The following is a 25,065-nucleotide window of genomic DNA, read 5'->3' as shown; positions in this document are numbered from 1 at the left end:
CCCCCCCCCCCACACACACACACACCTACAAGACTTTTAGCACTTTTACATCCCTCACCCTATGCTATAGACCTTTTATTTATTTTCTTATTTCATCACACGTCAAAACACACACACACACACACACACGTACACATATCTGACTTTCTCCAACTTTTGCACATCTCCATAGAACTTTTTATTTATTATTTTTGATTTCTCCTCCATCTACCCATGTCCTTGATTGCCTAGCCTTTCTGCATGAGTGCATGTAATAAGTTTGTTTTTTTTATACATGGAAGGGTTGCTGAGATAAGAGCTCACTTCCTGTTTGGTGGCTTTACCGCCAATTTCTATTGAACAGGCAGAAGGTTTTAGAGACAAAAAGCATGACTGTTGTGAGGCTTGGTCTGAAGATCATGTGTGTCAAGTTTGGTGTTGATCGGACAAAATTTGTGACCTGTGAAAATCTAGTTTCACTTTTGCTAAAATCCAATATGCCGGAAAATCCATCATGGCGGAAATCGACGTCATAGGGTGTGTTGAACTCAGCTTCGTCCAAGGATTACAACGATCTCTCATTTTTGAAAATCAGGCCAACAGGTCAAAAATTACGTGCATGAATGCACGTCCAACTTTGGCCTGTTGGTGCCGCTAGAGCACTTGAGGTGCCGACACAAAACTTGGTGAAATTAACCATGGGACTGTCCTCAATCAGTGTGTCAAATTTCACAACCTTTTACCAGACGGTTCTATGGGCGGTCATAGACTCCCATGGCAGAAGCGCAATAGGATTATGTACAAACACCATGGGTGCCTATGCAGCCTCGCTGCTTGGTCCCCAATAATAGGAAAACGTAGAAACACAATGGGGCTTCGCAGCTTCACTGCTTGGCCCCCAATTACAATCTTTCTCCAAATAGAGCCTAAATTCTGATGGGCACCGTTCTAAAGAGAAGTTTCTGAGCAATGCCAGCATCCCTCAGTGCAACTCAGTATGAAAGACTATTTATAACTGAGCTTCCTGGCAGTCCCACACCCACCCACAGTGCCTCACCTTGTGCTGCTCAATGTAGAGGCTTCCAGCAAGCCTTGGATTTGTTTAATATGAATAAGGTTAACCCTTATAACTAAACTGGGCATTATCACACATTCTCAAGTGTAATAGTTGCCAATGCACAAATAAATGCTGAAAAGTCCCACTTTAGTTAGGAAAACTGTTAAGGAAATTAAAAAAAAAAAAAAATCAACCATCAATGAAAGATCAACCATCAATTAAATTAAAACCGGCCACCACACATTAAATGTTCTATGTTGTACTATTTAAATTAATAGCAATTAATTAACTCAGAGCGGGGAAAGGAAAGGCTATCTCGTAACGAACCCGCTGCGCCGCTGCCCCTCTTCTGCATGTGCATTTAACAAAACATTAAGGATTGCTGTTGCCACACAGAAGCATTGCATAGAAAATGGCGGGCTAAATTGCTATCAAGTCCGCTTAGCCTCGTGACCATGCTGCGCAAATACAGTTATGTTTAGAATAATAGCAGTGTGTTTTAAAAAAATGAATAAAGCTCAAAATCCTTAGAATACAGTAGCTGTTAATTCCATATCAATGCATTGGGAACCATTGGGAATACCTTTACAGAAAGTGAAGAAAAAGAAATGTTAGGCCAGGGGTGTCAAACATAAGGCCCGGGGGCCGGATCAGGCCCGCCAGCAGGTTTCATACGGCCCCCCCAGATGTTTTAGGTAGGAAGGGAAAATTAGAAAAAATGATCACATCCAGTTGTCTTCAACAATGTGTAATAGGCTAAGCAATATCTCTATGATATGATACATTGATAACCCAGCACTACAAACCATCCTCAGGAAGGAAGAAGCGGAAAAACATGGAAGTAGCCGAGGGCATTACAAGAGAGAAAGAGCAGAATATGACAGCAGTGCATTATTTGTACTTGTTTGCTCATAAGTGATATCATCAAATAACACTCCGATACCCATGCAGAAAATGATAATATACATGACAAAGACCACAAGGTCTCATTCCAACAAATGCGGCCCACTACCTAATATGAGTTTGACACCCCTGTGTTAGGCTGTTCAAAAAATAGCAGTGTTTGCATTTTTCGTTACAAACTCTGCATTTACTGTATAAACTGAACAATGTCTCAAGATTTTGCTTCACTTTGAATCACTGCACTAATATCTAGTTGCATTACCATTATTTCTGAGAATTGCTTCACATCTGTGTTGCATGGAGTCGACCAACTACTGGCACCTGTGAACAGGTATTCCAGCCCAGGACGATTGAACTACATTCCACAATTCCTCTGCATTTCTGGGTTTTGCCTCAGAAACAGCATTTTTGATGTCACCCCACAAGTTTTCTATAAGATTTGAGGTCTGGGGATCGGGCTGGCCACTCCATAATGTCAATCTTGTTAGTCTGAAACCAAGACTTTGCTCGCTTACTGGTGTGTTTTGGGTCATTGTCTTGTTGAAACAGCCATTTCAAGGGCATTCCCTCTTCAGCATAATACAGCATGACCTTCAAATATTTTGATGTATTGAAAATGATCCATGATCTCTGGTGTGCGATAAATAGGACCAACACCACAGTATGAGAAACATCCCCATAACACGAATTGTGCACCACCATGCTTTACTGTCTTCACATTGTACTGTGGCTTGAATTCAGTGGATGGGGGCTGCAGACAGTTTGTCCAACGACCCACATGCACTGAATCCTCAACTCAATTTTGTCCACTAGGTTCTTGGGTAAAATGCATTGTTGAAGTTCTATTCATGCATAGCGCACAAGCTCGTTGACATTCATTATTATCCTTACATATGAAAACTGTCAGAGCTAGACGAATTCTGTGGGCACGGTCTCTATGTACCAGGAAGAGTAGCCTATAGTATAGCTTAGGAGACAGGAAGCCATAGTAGGCTATAGCAATATGTAAACATCACTAAGGAAACATAAAATTACAGAACAGGATTGGAAGAATTCTACACAGCATGTAACATACAGGAACAAGACACTGTACTATAAATTAAACTGTCAGCTCATTGTTTAGGCAAATAAGCTATCTGTCAGAAGCACAGTCGTGACAGATCTATCACAGTATCCAAAACCAGGGGTTTCCAACCTTTTTCATTACACGGACCAAACAACAGTTGTCATATTTCTGACCGGTTCGGACGGGTGGTAGGGACGCTGGTTGTATTTTGCGAGAGGGGATGTGGATGATATAGCAGGGGTTTGTGGGTTTCTCCCCCAGGGAAATATTGAAATTCTGGCTGTTAAATACACAATTTTAACAGTTTGTGAAGGGCAGAAAACAGAGAAAGCGAGGTGACGTGAACATTGGCTACCTGCATAAGGTTATAACTTCACTGCTTGATACTAAGCTACCCTGCATGGAGACATTTCACGTTAACAATGGAGATGTTAGCAAAACTTATGCTTATGGTTAACAGAGATGCAGTTTATCTCCCAAAATCATTTCTTTGCGCAACATCCCACATTATGTGTTCACTCTAACATGACGAGTAAAATAAATGTTTTTAAAGCTGCCATCGCCATAGGCCAGGGGTCTCAAACACCCGGCCCGCGGGCCAAATCCGGCCCGCGACGTATGACAAAATAATAATGTAATCCGGCCCTTGAGGCTATTAATTGCGACAAACAACGATAGTGATTAAAATAGACGATAGATCCAGGTACGGTGCCAAATCTCATTTGTAGGCCTACTCTGCTCCACTATGTGCAAGACATCCAGAGCTTGATTCAAACCCAAAAGTTTTCAGGAAATACTTGTATTACATGCGAGAAACACAAAGACGTGCATTTGTAATGACGCGGAAGCGATGCAGGCCATAGTGTTGCAGAAATTGAAGCAGAAATAGGCCTACACCAAATGTTGAAAAACGTTCACGTGTGATGAAGTCTTAGGTAAGCTATGTTATTCACCTATTCTAATTCTGAAGGAGAATATCCTTTTGGAGATTATGATCGATCGTCTATGACAGTGATAGTCACGGTGCGTCTGTGAATGGAGGTGCGTGTATACAACGGTGTCCACTAAGCATACCATGCTTGTTTCGACCCTCTGCCCAACATAGCTTGGAGGTTGCAGTGGTAATCGTGATGATAGTGTCCGTAATGGATGTGGTACAGACAGCAGGGCTAGTAGAAATAGGGCTCTAAAGAACTACAAAGTCACCCGCAATATGATGCGAACTTCTGGCTACTGCAGATTACCCGTTACTGTTTGACCAGAATACTTTATTGTAGGCCTATATTGTAGTAATCTATTACTAAACCACAACATCTTAGGTGTTGATACATCTTAGGTGTTTTTCTGTTAATTTGTTATGTGGTTAATATGAAAAAAGGAAAGTAAACCTGCTTAAATATGTTCATCCAGTATTTACTGAAAGGTGCATAATTTGAGGTGCTTGCCATCCAGTGACAAATTAGATGGGTAAATTTACCCCCTTCATAAACTTTTGTTTTACTCAAAGATTTTTACATTTACAGTATAACTTTATCTCTGACCACTTTCAAGCCATGGCCTTTTAAATTTTGATATAAAAATCCAATGGTGTTGCTTTCTTAACCCTGATGCCTACTGTAGTTTGCCAGGTTTAAAAAAGTTATGAGAGGAAATATTTTTATTTGGTGTGAAACACACACACATACCTGTTTTTATGTTTTTCATTTATTTTATCATTTGTATTAATATTTATTTTATCATTATTTTATTTATAAGCTAAGGTTGCTAGCACAGGTGTCTAAAACTAGATAAAAACACTTGCACTTTCTGTTTGCAGTTTTGTGTGGTATTTGAAAAAAAGAACATTGCATTTTCAGAAATAGCCGGCCCTCCAATCAGATGACGTTGGCAGAATTGGCCCCCAGCTCATTTGAGTTTGAGACCCCTGCCATAGGCTATTTGCTACGATATTTAGCACTGTTGGGCCTACAACAAGTGTCGCGATTTCCATTAAAAAAAATGTATAATTTATTTAACCAGGGTAGTCACATTGATAAAATAGCCTCTTTTCCAAGTAAGCTAGTGCTGCCGCGATTAGTCGACTTAATCGACCATGAAAATTAGACAACGGCAATTTTTTTAGTCGAAGAGTCGTTTTACTATTGACCACCTATTTATTTTTGGTCTCCCGTCTCAAATGGCTCACTGTATGTTATTAACGCTTGAAAAAGACGACTGTCTTTGGATGTTAAACAGGCTACTTAGACTTTGGCAGTCATGTTTTAAACCCTACTAAGGTCGCAAGTGGAAACGCATGTAGCAAAGCTGTGTGCCTGCCTGCTTTCAGCGCGATTCATTATTAGGCAGTTAAGCGGGGGAGCTAAGCTAGTACGCTAGTCTAGACTCTGACTAATATAGTATTGTGGAAATTGCAATAAATGAAGTGAAGAGAGTGGCTCACGTTGACAACGCAACGGCGTGTCATTTATTCATTCATACAAAAAAAAAATGTTAAAATGAATATGCCGCTGCCCATGACCTCAACAATCAAGGTGTGCGTTATTTCCCATGTTCAATAAGTCATGACGCATATTTTTTTTAGCTTTCAAGCCAACTGATAAAGTGAGGTAGAATAACCTATGTTTTAAGACGCACAAAGTGCCTGTAGCCTACTTGTTTTGTACATGCTGACATTTGCAAAGTCCTTAACTCCTGTCGCCTTTCAAAGTTGGCTAGACTATCGTTTCTCAAACTTTGGGCCGCGGACGAGCACCGGCCGCAACGTGGACACTGCTGGTGGAGTGAAATTATTCCCGGGGCTTCGTCTGATAATTTGCTGCGCAATTGATGTAATTGATGAAATTATGAGCGTTCATTCAATGCATGCGTGTGCGTGAGCGAAACTGAAACCACTCGATAACGTTGGTAGCAAAGCTCCGATTCACCTATTGGAAGGTTATTTAATTATGAAACAACATTTAATAGAACGATGTGGATTTATGCAACTTCCATAAAAACAGAGCAGACTAATACACTATCTAGCATTGTATTGTATAGTCAAATTTGCATAACATGGCCAAAAGCTATTGTGGCATAATTAAATATGTCAATATTCTTTCCATTTGCCTACCAGTGTATGATGCTTGAATGAGGGAAACATCCCAAAACAATGGCACCCATATAATTGCTGTTGTTTTGAGAAGTATTTATCATGCAACCATGCAAAAGCAATGCAACTATTGTATTTTACATTAGTAAAGCAGTCCTCTGTTTTCACAAAGTTTTTGCACTTTAAACATTGGCTGCTTTGAAGTGCATGTATAACAATATAGCATAACAATTATAATTGTGATGTGATATAATGATAATTTGATGGGGGGTGGGTTCATGTAGGTGCCATGATCGGCCCTCAGGTCAAAGAAGTTTGACAAACATTGAACATTATCTATGTCCATGTCAACACTGGCATACAAATAAAGTATATCAAAGGTCTGACATTAGATCTGATGGCATCATTTTAAATGGGTGATTTTTTTAATTTTTTTACACATAACGTTTTTGAACAGTTCACTTAATACGCTTCTAACAAAAGTAGGGTGATCTATATTTTATGTTTTCCCTTCAGTTGAGTTAAAAATAAAATGGACACAACGAAATAATAAACACTTGATTTTTAAAAAAAAAATTAGTCGTTTAGATTAGTCGACTAATCGAAAAATTAGTCAAAAGATTAGTCGTTAGTGGCATCACTAAAGTAAGCCCTGGCCAAGAAAGGCAGCATTTAAAACACACAATGTACAACACATAAACACCATACAAGTAACAAAAAAGGAAACCGATATGGGCCAAAAAAACATTGATAATTCAAAGTGTGAATTTAATTTAATACATTTAATTCGTGACTCCGTGGACCAGCAGTCTACTTGTTGAGAAGGCTCGTATGTACTGTCTATTATGGTCAAAACAGGCTGTTTTCCTCTAATTTAAAAGGTAAATTTGAGGCACTAGGTACTTAGACACTAAGTATGGTGAACCTATGAGCTATGGCACTAGGGAGACAAGTTTGACACTCTCCTAGCATTAAAACCAAAGACTTACGTGAAGAGGCATCTCTTGAGTTCCACACAGTGACAACACATTTCCAGAGCTGTCGTATGAGGAAACACAAGATCACAGTACACATTGTTTGACACGCTTCATTGCAATGCCAGTCCAACATTCCAAGGCACCAGAATGGAGTCCCACAACCCTGCTCCATACGACCATCAGGGTAAGTAGACCAAGAAAGCAGTACACAGGGGTGAAACCTCTGTCAAATTCCATTAGCCTAATACAGTCTGATGGACCGCTTAAACCACAGGTCAAACCACGTCAGACCCTTTGGTTAGCAAACAATACACTTCCGTACTAGCAAATATCACCTAAATTATAATTATTGTATAAAATATATATTAGAAACATGTAATGGATAATGCCTATTGTAAATCAGCCTTTTATTAAATCATAATACTGAGCACTGTGAGATCAGCAGTCAATCTGAAGTGATCGCTGACCTTAATACTGTATGTCAAGTTATGAATAAACTACATTAATCTCACTAAATTAACATTAAGTAATACTATAAAACAACAATATGAAATGTATTTTAATTGTTCTGGAAGTTACAGTTATTAAGGATGTGTTGCCCAACATTTCACAATTTTGTGGTTGCTAGATCTTTATAGCATCAAATGACATTAAATTGTATTATTATCATGAATTTCTAAGATACAAGATGTGAGAGAAAACTATAATGCTTTTCAATCCAAGTGGTAACCCTTTGTAGCCATTTGACAGAAAATGTTAATCTGTTCACTGATGTGCGTGCCAAAAAATCAAAGCACCAACTAGCCCTCAGGGACAAAGCATTGAACTAACCCCTGACCGACTCAGGATAGAGGAGCTACAGAGACTGCTGAAACCATTCATTACCTACAGTGGCTATCAGTCATAGGCTGTTCGAAACGGGAAAAACTGCTGCCTTTTAAGATATACAACTGGGGAGCGAGGCAGCAAGTGCAGTTCGAAACTGGAAAAAATATTTTTGCTGCCTTCTAAGATATCTTAGATTTCCTGAACGGTCGTTTTTGAAGGCAGCATCAATGCACACTTCATGCTCCCTCCTATCCATATTCCTATGTCTTATAAAGGAACCCCATATTTGGACCCCCAAATTACCATGTAGGCACTTGATGATCCTAATGGGATTTATACCAGATAAAGATACATATTTGTTCTTTCTTTTAAAGAAATAAAACTTTTGACTATGAAGCTCCACAATATGAATTTTATTCTTCATAATGCACCATTTTGGACATTTTTTCCAGAAGTGTGGAATGTAGATCAGGGAGAATTTAGTGATGATAAAGCATGAAAATAGTGGACATTTACTGAATTGTGTAGCATACCTGAATCAGGAAGTAAGGAATGTTGATTCTGCCTGCAGAATTGTGTAGTACAGGCTACAATGAACTACCACACCAGCCTTCTACCACGATTAGAACAGAAGTTATGGGCTTCCAAAAATGCCAAAAAATGAAATGTGAAATTCCAATGTGTCAATTAGGGCCGTGGCACCCAAAATTCAGATGGACGCCACGTAAGTAATCAATTAGATTACTTGTTACTGAAAAAAGGCAAACCGTGATATTGACCTGAAACTTCAGATTCCCTTGTTTGGTAACATAAGGCATATTTTCACAGCTTTTCAGCAAAATCTGAGAGGTACTATGTATATGATACCCCGATATTGGAATGACCCTTAAGTAAATAAATGTAAGTAATGGACTCTGACTTACAGAACAATTATTTGTTGCTCCACCTACAGACTTGAGTACAGTAGGGAGACAACGCCTCCTCGAAAATGTAGAGAAAACAATAATTGTATGTGGCAACATTAAAACACAATTCAGTATTTGATTCTATGTCTTTATTGAAAGAAAATGTTGTACTTTTGTTTTGTAATCAGCACATTTGCCTACTGTATCAACATTACATTACTGTATGTGAAATCTACCCTGCCAGCCATGGTGGCAAATAAAGCTACTACGGTAATTTTATTAATTAACATTCCAATAACCTACCGGAGAATTAGAATATAATATTGATATCTGCCTTGAGACATCCTTCTCGGGTCCAGTGAGCTACTTGTCGGGAGATAGCTTGCGACTTCAGACCCCCTTCCGGAGCTGTAATGGCGGCCAGCGATGCTGCCGCTGCTTTGTGTCCCACTGTTCACTGGGCTGCTGGTCTGCAGCCTGGCTTTTTCGGCGTCTGCCTGGAGAATTTGTGGAGGACTGATCTGTGCTTCCGACACTGTATGGCGACCACTATAAATCTTATGCGCTGCTGCCGTTCGAGTCACCATTGACCATGGACTTTATTAATTGTTGGTACGTTATGTATCTGTGTGTTATGTGTGTTTTATGTAGCCTACCACACTTATTACACAACAGGTACGCTGGCGACTTCACCATTCCGTCTATGCTGTTTGTGTTAGGAGCGCTTTGTGCTGCACTCTGTGCAATAAAATGTGCTAAAGTTACCTTACCTACCTAACCAACAACAATGTAACATTAATATTAGGCTAACCAACAAGTAACATTAGGCTGACTTTTAACATTTGCCTGACACCAAGTGGTTAAACGTGAAATGCCATATTCATCACAGACTTCTATAGTTTCTTTTCGTAATTAAATATGTTTGCTATATAGGTTTTTGTATTATTCCCGAGAACAAAAAACAGAAGCATCAATTCAAATAGGCTAGAAACAACAACTGATAATTTCGAATCTAGGTGTGTTAGTCCAACCGAAAGAGCTTCGATTCCCTCCGATTTCAGCCGAGCTAATATGTTCACATGCATTTCAAAACTTTGGCTTCGGTTGGACTAACACAATAATTAGCTTTTTCCAGTATCATGTAAACACACTGAGTGTTAATAAACTCATTTGCAACTTTTCAGTGTGCAATATTAATCTATATTTCACCACCATTTCAAATGGGCATAATAATGACACTGCAATTTCCAAGTAATCATTGAGGCTGTATTACATTGGTTTCACCTACAATGAAAAGAATAATCAGACAACACCCAAAAATAATACATTTTTGGGGCCCCATGTCGTTGCCAACCAAGGTCAGAGGATTTGGGTCAGCTTTAATCTGCCGGTCTGACCAAGATCCTCTGCAGCCCAATGCTTAATTACTCCTAATCCCCTGTACTCTGAGTGAGTACCCTGCAGGAATTTTTCAGTCTAAATTATACAGCACTCCTCACATTTTGTTCGAAACAGTGGAAAACATGACAGCACGCCTTAGCCTATAACAAGAATGATGCTTTTTTTATTGACCAAACTCTGCAGCCTCATTACATTACAGTGCATTACAGCAGTGCCCCAGAGTGAATTGGGCTGCAGGTCCTGGTATATTATTCTGTGTTTTCAGGACCAAGGCACTCATAACGTAGCCTTGTGAGACCATCCTGATCTCGCGAGCTTCAGATTTTCACTCGCAGATCAGTCTGGCATCTCTCCGATAGAGAAAATTTGGAGCAGTAAGCCAAACGAACGTCCAATCAGTGTTGGTTTTGAGACGGGTTTAGGTGTGACGCAACGAGAAGCTACTGTTCAATCTAAACAACATGGCGACGTCCATGGATGAGATGAGCATAGCTATCGCTGAAGTTTTATCTGAACATTCGAGTACTCCTGGGGAAGCTAGGAGTCTCTGCAATCTAGCTGGGAGGAATGAAGAACACAGACATCCTCCACGGCCAATTCCAGTTAGTGTTTGGTTTGGTAAGGAATTTCTTCAGAAGTGTAGCCTACCATGAAAACTTGGTGGGGATTGTCGTTGATGAGGTTCATGGTCACATACAAATGGTAAGTTTAAAAATGTTAACGTTAGCTACTTACCTAACTTGTATGTTAAAAGATGGCATTAGAAGAACGCTTCCTTGATCTGATTGGTTGATTTGGCCTGTCTATCACCAACATAGATGGTTTATCCAATCAGCTAACCAATATTTTCGCTCCTTCCCAAATGTTCTCCAACAGAAAGTTCCCAGATGGATATGCGGAGCAAATACGAAGCAATCCATCTGGCGGAGTCAGGTTACTCATTATGTAAGTAATCAATTAGATTACTTGTTACTGAAAAAAGTAACGCCGTAATTACTAAGAAATTGTTAGATTGGATAAAATAATGAATAGCACAAGACAGCCCCCTTTAAAAAAACTTCAAAGTTGCAAGTGGGCTTAAATGGTGCCTGGGCTTAATGGGTATGTTTACCCCATGCCTCCTTCACATGCTTTGCCCAGGGGTAATTTCAAAAGCTGTCAAATTCACCAGCTGGTGATGACAAGTCCGCGACACAGGAAATCCCACCTACAAAACAGGAAGTCCCGTCTGAAAGCAGGAGTTCTGCCCCCTACACTGGAAGACCCGCTCACCTGTCACTTTAGAATTGAAGAAAGGGTATTCCTTACTCTCTTTCACACTATTTCTAATAGGTCAGTAAATGTACTCATTAAGCCCACCAAAAGTATTTTCCATAGATTGACATGATATTAGGAAAATCAATTGTTAAAGGACGAGATTTGGCTTTGTGTGCAAGCTCATAAAATTAATCTTTTGATCTGAATAATAGGCCTACACACAAATCAATACATTTCTCTCTCATTTGACAAAATATTTATGTAGTTACCAAGGAAGTGGCTGAAAATTGCCAATTGTCAAATGTGATTGGTACTCAATAAAAAAAATATTATGAACGTAACAAAGTGCTTGACTGGTTAAAGTAAGGAGTAGCAGAAAATGTGTTTTTCTCTTTTTTGCAATTTGGCTTCAAAGTTGGAAGTGGTGACTGCTATAGGCCAGGTGTCAAGTAGAATGTCAAGAAAATGGAGCTCATTTTAATCAGGGCATTCATAGGCCAAGCATAGGCCTACGGCACAGTGTGTAACCAACAGCCTAGTACGGTAGGGCCCTATGATTTCCGCGATGCAGAAAACGCGGATGGAATCACAGAATTTACACATGAAAACAGAATTCTCTTATGAACACGGAATTGCACGGAATTATTCTATTGACACATTAAATAAACAGGCTTTTTTCTACTTGCTTCACTTTTATTTCAGTTTACTTTAAAAGAAAAAAACATACAAGACGGTCTCTGCCTAAACCATGACCGAAAGACATTAGTTAAACGTGTTCCATAACCTAGTAATTATTCACCCTTTGCATCTGACGTCACATTTTGTGACACACTCACAATTACACGATTATCTCGTCAAAGTATGAGGCACAGCAGCGGTTGCTATAGCAACCATAGACTCTGAACAGGACGGTAGACTACCAAGCAAGCACTTAGCAGCTAGGCAAAGTCTATGGCAAGATCTGAATGTAAATGGATAATACCGTTCAAGCGTTTTCTTTTTTCCTTTTTCTTAATTCTTTAACTTAAGACATGTAAGAAGTAAGCTCACTTATTCGCTGGGCAACGTACAAACTGACGAGTTACATCAGCCCTAGCACTATGAGCTACGATAAATGTTAGCTAGGATAGCTTCTAATACGTATGGCAGCTGAAGTTATTATTTCATGTTCTGATATGATATTCTTAACGTTTTGACTATGTTACAACTGGTAAAAGCATGACAAATAAAGTAACCAAATCACTTTGCAATATTTTAGTCCAGAAATACTTATGGGTGTTAATTTACAGTAATGTTAATTACAGTAACATTACGACCTAGAAGCTATCTGCCCTTGCTGTTACCACCAGTTTTAATAACTAGTTTACATTTGCGATCATGACCCATTTAATCTAACAACACCACTGGCATCGTTCTTTGACTATCAGACCCCGAATAGCAATACATTGAACTACAAAGATAAACTAGAGACCGACCGATCGATCGGCCAGTCGATTTAATCGGCCGATTTTTGCTATTTTTTAATCAATCGGCATCGGCCAATTTTCTTATTTGGCCGCGCCGAATTTAAGTCAGGCACATCTACGGGCAGCTACTTGGAACACAACACGAGGTTTTAAAAGAGGACTGTCTATTTAGAACTAAGAAAATCTTTGGTTTCAAGAAGGAGCAAGACTGTCTACAGGTAAGGCATCAATTTTTACATTCCAGTGTTCCAAAGTCATATATTTTCTCTTATTGTTATCTGTGATGTTGCTTCATTTACCGAAAGTGCGTTGGGAATACGCCGGCAAGCCCCCTCAATGCTGGACCCCGTTTCTCGAAAGCATTGTTGCTAACCAGTTAGCAACTTAGTAGGTTGCCTATGGGAAATTGCATTGCAACCAAGTAAGTTGCTAACGACACTGTCGAGAAGCACACCCCTGGTGACCAGCGTGATGTTTCGAGCTAAACTATAGTAACGGACAATCTAAGTGAAAAAGAGGACGCAAATCTAACATGTAAACGCTTTATAACACTGTCATCCCATGTCCATTCGTTTTCAACTGCATCGGAGTTGAAGAAGAAATGAAAGTTGCTTAGCGTGGTGGCTACGAGTGCGTTGAGAATGCGCCGACTATGCAAGCCCCCGCCCTTAACGCTGGTGACTGCTATGTAACGATCTAAACTTAAGTAACGGACAATCTAAGTGAAATGTTAACAAAAAGAGGACGCACAAATAACAAGTGAACATTTTAAAACATTGTCATCCTGTGTCAATTTGTTTTCACGATGTATACATGTTTGATTTGAATGTGAATTTGAGTATCAAACGGATGTTCTCTAGTTCCTATTTTCGGTTTCCTGCACAACATGCTGGGAGATGGAGTTTAATATTGTTGAAACCTAGGTCTGTGGTAAGGCATGGAAGTTCCACAGTGAAACTGTATAACCTGAACATGTATTTTGCCGTTTTGAAGTAACTATCTGAAGTTGTCACATCATGGAAGTCTTCTTGCACTCTGTTAAACATATTAAAATTAATAATTAATAGACTAACAGACTGCAAGAAGTCATACATTTGTTAATTCTTGTTGTTATGAATCGATGAGTAGGCCCCGACAGTCATTTTTATATAATAGCCTACATCATATTTCTACTATATACATAAATATATAGTGTATATATAGAACATATGTTATTTATAATGAATAAAATAAATATGTTATGGATAATAAAATCTAAATAAAAATATAGCCACAAGCGGCAATGGCGGGCCCGAGCACCTGCGGGCCGCAACCCGTGACATGTCGGAATCCAACAAAGCACCGACGTGGTGCGTTTGGGAAATGTACATATTTGATGCGTGTGCTATTTGCTTTTGTATTTTATTTTCTGCCACATGTACTCGCTTGGCCAGGTGGGGGCGTAATGCAAGGCAGGCCCATTTGGTGTCATCATAATAATAATATATTAACCGGAGAAATTTCAGACCATTCATTTTCAGCAAAGAACATTTCTGATACACTTTTTGGCCAGATGGTGGTGCTATGTTAGGCATTGAAATTACACATGTGAATATCATCACAATAATAATGATATCCAAAATGTTTGTAAACTTTCAGATCAATCACTTAAGGCATTGTCCATTTCTGGCACATTTCCTGCTTGACCAGGTGGTGGCGCTATGCCAGGCAGGCCCATTGGGTGTCTGGATATCATCATAATCATAATATCTATTAACCTGAAAAGTTTCAGACCATTTATTCAAAGCATAGAGCCTTTCTGGCACATTTCCTGCTTGGCCAGATGGTGGCGCTATGCTAGGCCTGTGAATTACGCATGTGAATATTCTCACAATAATGATATCCAATATTTTATAAAGTTTCAGATCAATCACTTAAGGCATTTTCCATTTCTGGCACATTTCCTGCTTGGCCAGGTGGTGGCGCTATGCAAGGCAGGCCCATTGGGTGTCTGGATATCATCATAATCATGATATCTATTAACCTGAGAAGTTTCAGACCATTCATTCAATGCACTGTGATTTATGACACATTTCCTGTTTATGTGGTGAGATATTAAAGTCATATCAAATATATTACAACATTCAAAAATCCCTTCACAATTTAACATCAGCGACATCTTGGCATAATGTTTGCCAAATTTCAAATGAATCTGACAAACCGTCTAGAAGGAGTATGTTCAAATTGATCATGTGAAATCAGCATAATTGTCATTCTTTCTGCTGCCAGTTGGTGGCGCTATGCCAAACATGCATTATGGGCATGTGAATATTATCATTAACATGGTCTTCAATGAACTGTGAAATTTAAAACATTTCAAGCCATGCATGGTGAATTATGACACATTTATTGTTTATGTGTAAGGGCATTAAAATTAATAATTTCGCCATTTCGTCAAATTACAACATATCAAAAAAAGGCTTCACAATTTATAATCAGGAACATCTCGGCGTCATGTATACCAACTTTGACATGAATCGGATCAACCGTCCAGGAGGAGTACGTTAAAATTGATCATGTCCACAACGCACAAAATCTCAATTACCTCACTTCCTGTGGGCGTGGCTAATGGCATGTTAATACAAAAGTTGTTTGTTTTTGGGAGTTACATACACCCACCAAATTTGGTGTGTGTATCTAAAACTATATGCCAACCACAAGTCACAGTGACATAAGGGGGCGCTATGGAGTTCCTGGGCAACGCCCGGTGCCAAGCTTTTATCCCTGTCTATTCACTGTATAACTTGATGTGTGTGCCAAATTTCATGCGTTTTCACCCATGGGAAGCACCTCTTTTGGCATCATGATTCATCACATATTTCATCACATATTAGTCTGCACAAAATCCCAAATACCTCACTTCCTGTTGGGCGTGGCTAATGCATTGTACATACGAAAGTCATTCATCTTGGGGAGATACAGACACCTACCAAATTTGGTGTGTGTAGCTGAAAGTATATGCCCACCACGGGATCAGTCATCTAAGGGGGCGTAAGGGGGCGCTAGCGAGTCTCTGGGCCATACCCGGGGCCAAGCTTTTTTACCTAGCTGCTTTGTGTGACACCTGATGTGTGTGCTAAATTTCAAGACTTTTCGATTATGTTAACCACCTCAAAATATTTGCCAACCACGGGATCAGTCACCTAAGGGGGCGCTAGCGAGTCCCTGGGCCACGCCCGGGGTCAAGCTCTTGTACCTAACTGCGATGCGTGACACCTGACGTGTGTGCCAAATTTCAAGAGTTTTCGACCATGTTAACCACCTCAAAAACAGGAGAGCAAAAAAGTGGAATAACAATAATATATATAGCCGCAAGCGGCAATGGCGGGCCCGAGCACCTGCGGGCCACAACCCGTGACATTTTGGAATCCAACAAAGCACCAACATGGTGCATTTGTAAAATGTACATATTTGATGCGTGTGCTATTTGTTTTTGCATTGTCTATTTCTGGCACATTTCCTGCTTGACCAGGTGGTGGCACTATGCCAGGCAGGCCCATTGGGTGTCTGGATATCATCCTAATCATAATATCTATTAACCTGAGAAGTTTCAGACCATTCATTCAATGCACTGTGACTTTATGATACATTTCCTGTTTATGTGGTGAGATATTAAAGTCATATCAAATATATAACATAGCAAAAATCCCTTCACAATTTAACATCAGCGACATCTTGGCATAATGTTTGCCAAATTTCACATGAATCTGACAAACCGTCTATGAGGAGTATGTTCAAATTGATCATGTGAAATCAGCATAATTGCCATTCTTTCTGTTGCCAGTTGGTGGCGCTATGCCAAACATGCGTTATGGGCATGTGAATATTATCATTAACATGGTATTCAATGACCTCTGAAATTTTAAACATTTCAAGCCATGCACGATGAATTATGACACATTTACTGTTTGTGTCGAAGGGTATGAAAATTCATAATTCCGCCATTTCGTCAAATTACAACATATCAAAAAAAGACTTCACAATTTATAATCAGGAACATCTCGGCGTCATGTATACCAACTTTGACATGAATCGGAGCAACCGTCTAGGAGGAGTACGTTAAAATTGATCATGTCCACAACGCACAAAATCTCAATTACCTCACTTCCTGTGGGCGTGGCTAATGGCATGTTAATACAAAAGTTGTTTGTTTTTGGGAGTTACATACATCCACCAAATTTGGTGTGTGTATCTAAAACTATATGCCAACCACAAGTCACAGTGACATAAGGGGACGCTATGGAGTTCCTGGGCAACGCCCGGTGCCAAGCTTTTATCCCTGTCTATTCACTGTATCACTTGATGTGTGCCAAATTTCATGCGTTTTCACCGATGGGAAACACCTCTTTTGGCATCACAATTCATCACATTTTAGTCCGCACAAAATCACAAATACCTCACTTCCTGTTGGGCGTGGCTAATGCATTGTACATACGAAAGTTGTTCATCTTGGGGAGATACACACACCTACCAAATTTGGTGTTTGTAGCTGAAAGTATATGGCCACCACGGGATCAGTCATCTAAGGGGGCGTAGCGAGTCTATGGGCCATACCCGGGGCCAAGCTTTTTTACCTAGCTGCTTTGTGTGACACCTGATGTGTGTACCAAATTTCAAGACTTTTCGATTATGTTAACCATCTCTAAATATTTGCCAACCACGGGATCAGTCACCTAAGGGGGCGCTAGCGAGTCCCTGGGCTATCTAACTGCGATGCGTGACACCTGACGTGTGTGCCAAATTTCAAGAGTTTTCGACCAAGAGTTAACCACCTCAAAAACAGGAAAGCAAAAAAGTAGAATAACAATAATACTGAATAATAATAATAATAAAAATAATAATAATAATAATAATTCTTACAAAAACAATAGGGCCTTGCGCCCTTCGGTGCTCGGGCCCTAATAATAATCCTTACAAAAACAATAGGGCCTTGCGCCCTTCGGTGCTTGGGCCCTAATTAATATTTTTTTCATTAACATAGTGATATAATAACATTGAATGCACTATTAAATGCTAACCTCGAATGTAGTTCTGTTTGCTGTCTGATGACAGAAGGAAAACCATCCCAGTATGGCTGAAAAGAAAAATCCAGTATGGCAGCATTTTACGGACACAGTGCCAGCTAAAATAAGGTGATCTGTGAGCTCTGTAAGGTACATGTGAGCTTGGGATCTGCAAAGGGCAAACATAAAAACACCACAAACCTCTGGAATCACCTGAGAGTACATCATCTTCAGTATGGCAGCATTTTACGGACACAGTGCCAGCTAAAATAAGGTGATCTGTGAGCTCTGTAAGGTACATGTGAGCTTGGGATCTGCAAAGGGCAAACATAAAAACACCACGAACCTCTGGAATCACCTGAGAGTACATCATCTTCAGGCTTACAATGATGCTCAGCAACAAAAAGCTCCAGCAGCTGCAGTGTCTACATCCACTTCCCAACCTCATCAGCCAACCGAAACAGATATGTTTGCTGCCCATCGGAAATGGCAAAATTCAGACACCAGATCAAAAAAAAGAGAGACATTAATAACAGAAATGATTGCCACAGACAATCTGCCATTCGCTTTTGTCTCAGGTGTTGGATTCCAGAGGCTGGTGGCTGCACTGGAGCCCAGGTACAAATTAGATAGATAGATAAATGGGTAGATGACAAATAGCAGAATTCAGATGGTCCATGTGTCACACACTTATAAAAAATGGCAATTGTTAAGAATTGATATGGAAATGTTGTAGGTCTGGTAGGTCCAAGTTCTGTCATATTAAATTTATTGGATTTGTATTTAACTTTTGACTTAAAATAATCATCCAAACATAAAAAATGTCATATGGTGTGACTGTCCACCATGTGTGTGAACTTCCTAAAAAGAGTGTATATCCATAAAAAGTATAATTACTTTAAAGTTTTACCATGCATATAAAATAATTGGATATTTTTTACAACCACAGAAAGTTTTGATGTTTATGCATGCTGTCCAACTAAGTTATAATCAAATATATTTTGTCCATAAAATGGTTGTCATATGGCGTGACACTATATTGTATATTTTGACCGGGCATTCATTTTGACATTATTATTGTTAAGAGGACCCTGCTTAACCAGGAAGTAACAATAGAATGTCAGGAGTAATTGGCATGGTCAAGAGGCGAGTTCTGCTTTTTAGATTTTTATTTAAAAAGCTTTGAATTGGACATCATCAATCGTGGCCAAATTTTAGTGTCTTATGGTGTGACATCATTTGCCTAAAAAGTAGCTATTTTTCACAAATATTCTTCATGAATTCTTAAAAAGCACTGCTGCCATGTGGTCAGTTGCATGCTAAATAATAGTAAGCTGTATTTAACTGTCTAGAAAATTAGCTTAACTGTCAAAATGTCATATAGTGTGACACTGCATCATATGGTGTGACAGCTTTTTTCAAGTCACACTATATGACATTTCTGTCACACCTTATGACCAAATTGCATTTTTACATAAAAGTTCTTGTAAAAACATGTTTTAAATTCAGATATTATATGTTTTTTTTTGTTAAATCTGTGATAATTGGGGAAAAAAATTACCTGTACAATTCATATTTCTCATACTTTTTTCTTTTATGTTACCATGCCATGTAAGTTTAAAAAATAAATACTAAACTTACATCTATTTTGCTGTTACACACACACACACCATTCATACAGTGACTTCAAAATTCATTGTTAATGATTTTATTGTCATTAAAAACCCTGTTTTGCTCTGACATGGTGGAGTGGTGCAGTTCATCATATGGCGTGACACCATGTCATTTGGTGTGACATTAAATAATGTATTATTACTTTAAATAAAAAGACTTTATAATTTAAAAAATAATTAAAAACATCAATAGCACACAAAGGAAATGGGATCTGCAAGAACCTCAAGAATTTTGAGTGAGTTCTTACAAGAAATATCAGAATTAAGCTAAAATATCTGGTTACACTTAGGAGCATTCTCCACCTTGACAAAATAACTTGTTACATGTTAGGTTTTTCTTCTAAATATTCACAAGGAAATGTTGCATATCAAAGCAAACATGATTAAAATGTACAGTGACATCAATTAAAGTAGAAAAAAGTATCTAATTTTCATTTTATTTCAAATTATTTTCACGTCACACCATATGACAATTTTAGGCACTAACATGACAAATTCACATATAAATATATATTTCACTTTTTTTTTTGAAAAAAAAAAAAGTATATTAGTCAAGTTTAGAGATACAGCAACACATATAAACACTTTTTAGGGATGATATTTGAAGTTTTTTTACATTCCTTTTTTCAGGCTTATTTGTCATCCACCCAAATACTTTATTGATTCCCAGGGGAAATTCAAGAAATTAAAATCAGAGAAGCACTACCGCACCAAAATGCTTGAAGGCATAGTTGAAAAAGTGGAGAAAAAAAAAAATCAAAGCAGTAATTTCAGAGGAGGCTGGCCCTTTTTTGTCCTTCACTACAGACTGTTGGTCTGGGGACACTGAGGCACTCAGGAGTCTCACATGCCATTTCATTGACCCCAACTGGGACAGGAAGCAAGTCCTCCTAAATGCGAAAACAATGTCAGGCTCCCACACAGGGGAGTATATTGGTGACATGTTCATCAGTCTGCTGGAGTACTGGGACATCAGCCATGACAGGGTTGTACTTGTTCTCAATGACAGTGGGGCAAACATGGTAAAAGGTCTCAGACTGGGGGAAATACCTGATCTCAGCTGCAGCGCACACACCCTACAGCTTGTGGTGAATGATGGCATCAACAGTCAGCGAGTAGTGCTGGACATTAATGCCAAATTAAAGAACTTCGCCAAACATTTCAACCACTCTGTTCTTGCAAAGCAGAAGCTTAACAAAATTCTACAAGAACTTGGCCTACCAGAGCACAGTATCCTCCAGTCTGAACCCACTCGCTGGAACTCCACGCTTCATATGATGCAGAGAATGGTGGAGCAGAAGAGAGCTCTGAACATCTACGCTCGAGAGTATGGGAAAATTACCACTCTATCCCCTGATCAATGGGACATAGTTTCCAATTTAATTGATACATTGGAGCCTATGGAGGAAGTCACCCTTGAGGTGAGCAAGTCAGAGGCTTCCATCTCCTGCGTCATTCCGAGCATTGCTGTGCTGAAGATGATTCTTCAGACAGAGGGGCCAAACACAATTGGGATCAAAACTCTGCGAGACTCGATGCTGCAAAGCTTACAGAGAAGATTCCAAAAGATGGAGGACCCACAATGTCTAGTCCTCGCAACACTCCTGGACCCTCGCTATAAGGGCCATGTCTTTTCAGAGGGCACACTTCACAAAGCAAAAAGGTGGATAAAGGAGGAGCATGCTGTTGTGTCTGAACAGCTGAAGATGACCACGAGTGCAGAAGAAAGACCACACTCGAAACAGAGAAGGGTGGAAGTTCAGGAAGTACCTGGTCCCTCCAGTGTCATTGATCAAATGTATGCCAACATCTTGGGACCTCATGGATCTCTTACTCAGGAGAGTGATGAAGACTGCCTTCTATCTGACCAGCTGCAGCACTACCTCCGGGAGCCAGTGATAAATAGGCAGACTGGTAAACCGCTAGAATGATGGAAGCAAAATTCATCCCGTCTACACCTTCTTGCACCACTAGAAAGAAAATTCCTTTGTCCACCCCCTTCCTCAGTTCCCAGCGAGAGGGTGTTTAGTGAGATTGGGAACATTTATGACAAGAAGAGGAGCAACATCAAGGGCGAACATGCCGAACAGTTGTGTTTCCTGCATGACAACCTCCGTTTCTTGAACTGGCAGTATTGAGAAGCATAAAACATGCCTGTGAAACTGTGAAATAGCTAAACTTGAAACTTGTTTACATTATTTTTTATGTTGCTAGTATGCCCTTTGTTACTAGTGTGTTTGCAGCACTAATATATTTTTATTTCATATTTATTTTTATGTTGATTATATATTGAATATTTAAGACTCAGAGTTGGTATTTATTTTATATTTAATTCATATGTTTAATTTTCAATAAATCGTGTGAAGTTTACAAGTGTTGTGCCTCCTCTTACTAGTATGATCTTTAGCATGCCAATTAAGGATAATACGATAACATATCGGCCCTAAAAATCTGCAAAATGGTATTTCCTAAAAATCGGTATCGGCATCGGCTTTAGAAAAACCCAAATCGGTCGGTCTCTATTATAAACTTTTATTTTACTGCTTGGTTGAATTTCCCATTGTCCTACGTAATAGATACTTACAGGGTTTAAACCGCTCCTCCGCTTCGCGTCGGGGCCGTTTTACATCTCGAATATTATTATATATTCGAGATGTAATTTAGTATATTATATCTCGAATATTCACGTGCGTTGAGTTTGTTGACTGGTGTGTGACAAAGAAAAACTAGTCTGAAAACAACTAGTTTACAAGTTTGCAACACATAATTGACCTGACTCGCAAATACGTATAGCGACCATAGAAATCAAAAGGGCAACTTAAGAACAAAGCTAAATCCACTGAGGGCAAATCCCTCCAACCAAGACAATGACAAAATCAGTAGATGCAAGACGTGAGTTTGTGGAAGATTGTTGAAATCTGACATACCACTATGTCAGTTTTTTTAAACATTGCAAGCAGTTTCATTCCCAGACACGAATGTCAGCATCCTCAAGCAAACGCGCAGACCCACCATTCAAAAAGGTTCTCCAACTTAACAGTAACAAAACAGAGCTACTGCTCATTGGCACTCCATCCTCACTATCAAAATCCAACATTTCATCAGGGGAGGATGTCATACCAGTACTTGAATTTCCCCTAGGGATCAATAAAGTATCTATCTATCTATCTATCTAAACAGGTAAAGAGCCTTGGAGTTATTCTGGACAGTACCCTTTCATTTTCCATCCACATCAATAATGTCTGCCGGACGGCTTATTACCTCAGAAACATCTCCAGACTGCGTCCCTCACTTACACATCACTCCACCGATGTTCTTGTCAACGCCCTGGTGACTTCACGGATCAACTAAGCTTACTGCAAGGCAATCCTGCAAGGAATCCCCAATAAACTACTCCACCGGCTCCAACTTCTCACCCATACCAAGTCCATCGACCATGTCACACCCCTGCTGATTCAACTGTACTGGCTCCCCATATCACAACAAATCAACTTCAAAGTCCTGTTCATGACATTCAAAGCCCTGCACAACCTCACCCCCTATATCACAGAACTACTACAGACCTAGGCTAATTGGCAAACTTCCACGGATGTAGCATCCACAAACTCAGGGCATTTTACCAGGGCCCCCAAAATGTCCTAAACTACACAAGTCACTGAAGAGTTGTGACAACAAACGGGCATAAACAAATTGCCACAATTCATCACATTAATCAAGTTTTAGCAAACCACAAACAAATGTAGCACCCTGCCACAGGTACAGTGGACAGTGCTTCGACTTGGCCAGCTTCCCTCGCGGTCCGCGCGCGGGATCACGTGGCATCACTCGACTTTAATTTGTATTTTTCCAGTGACGCTGCAACGACGCTGCAACAACCGGCAGAGGTCTCAAGTGAGCAGGGTGTCTCGTAAAAAGAAATGGAGCTGGAAAACCCTACACAGACTTCACTACAGACTTTAGCAGACTGGTTTAGAAATAATTTAATAGCCAGAAATATGCCTGCCCTGCCCTAATAAAGAAATATTTGGTTAACGGCGAGTGAATCCCGTTTGCAGCCGTAGAAGAAACGCAGGACAAATTAAACATTCTGGTTTTCTCCGAGTGCAACGATGATAGACAGACATCATTTTGACAAAATATAGAGCATTAACCGTTGCTCAGCCAAATGGCTTCCTGTTACGTCCTGTTATCACGGAGTTACATGCGATAAACTATTTTTGATGGTTACAAGTTTACTTCATTAGCGTTTATTTCTTTGATTATTAAAGAGTGTTTTTCATTGAAAGGCTTGACTTCGTGCTTATTCAGAAGAGCATTTAGTGCTCTCCCCAATCCCAGACGTTCACATTGCATGTTTGTTTGTAATGGATGCAACCGCGAGATACTGTACGCTTGTCATAGGCACCGATACCGTGGGTGCTCCGTCTCTCGGGCACCCACTGAAAACATCGAGCACCCACGTGTGCCAGCTTACAGTCCCGGCTAAATTTACATTAATTTAAAATCAAACATCGCAGTTTATCTCATAATGTGATTGGATATGTTGCTGTCAATTCCCTACTTCATATACTAACCACCAATGAGAGCGTCTCTCGTATGAAAATTCCTGACACTTCCCACCTGAAGAATTAACGCAAGGCTTTGTCGGGTCTTCAGCCCCGAATGTTTAAAATGTATATAGCCCTGAATATCATTTTAAAAGTAGTCTGACAAAGCTTATTGTTTTGTGACACAGCTAAACACTGGTACCTCATAGAACGTCTATAACATAGCCTAGGTGGTTGCAACTCACAAAAGTAAAGCAGATAGAAAGAACTCACGCAAATCTAGCCTACAACACGCAGACAGCTTTATGCGCAGGGGAGAGAGTGCGCGCGCGCGCACGCACATTGTGCTTTATGATTGTTGCCTTCTGATGGTATCTTGCTAATTCACTGAACTGCATTAGGTGACACAAATGGTATTGCCTTTATCTTATAACTCCTTGTCTGAGCGACTACCAGGCCTATGGTTTTTAAAAGTCAGATGTTCCCTGACAAAGACATTCGAAAATTAAGAATGTTTATTGACTGGAAAAATACACTAATGTTTGCAAACTCCCTTCATTCAACCCTTGAAGACATTGCGGTCTGGTGCGCTATGTAGATCGTTTCTCATACCATTTAATTTCTCAGAATTTGGTCTACTAGGCCTACAATAACGTCATCACCAAATACATCTTTTATTTTTAGTTGATCAACCACAAAGAGTAGCATAGGCCTACTGTGCACAGTGCACTGACGACGTAGATGAGAGGCAAGCCCTTGTTTCAGATAGCCTGGACAACATGTTACCTGGGTGTTGCCTACGTTATTAATTAATGGTAGCCTACAATAGCTAATTGATTCGCGTAACATATTAGTTGGCTCAAAGAGTAGGGAATC

At 39.6% G+C, this 25,065-nt stretch overlaps 2 protein-coding genes across 5 annotated transcripts in view; one reads left to right on the top strand and one right to left on the bottom strand.

The window, feature by feature from the left end:
- fam110b (family with sequence similarity 110 member B) overlaps positions 1-25,065 on the bottom strand; it is a 43,198-nt gene that overhangs the window by 11,087 nt on the left and 7,046 nt on the right. The gene's annotated exons all lie outside the window — the stretch shown is intronic.
- LOC121708223 (zinc finger BED domain-containing protein 4-like) lies at positions 18,436-21,780 on the top strand. The gene is given in 4 exon segments (XM_042090977.1): positions 18,436-18,591; positions 20,325-20,387; positions 20,389-21,556; positions 21,650-21,780. Coding segments are annotated over 4 exon segments (1,518 nt in total).

This window comes from Alosa sapidissima, chromosome 1 (genome assembly GCF_018492685.1).
Source record: "Alosa sapidissima isolate fAloSap1 chromosome 1, fAloSap1.pri, whole genome shotgun sequence".
Taxonomy (NCBI): domain Eukaryota; kingdom Metazoa; phylum Chordata; class Actinopteri; order Clupeiformes; family Clupeidae; genus Alosa; species Alosa sapidissima.
The sequence above is the reverse complement of the archived record's forward strand: the minus strand, read 5'-3'. Positions and strand labels throughout refer to the sequence as shown.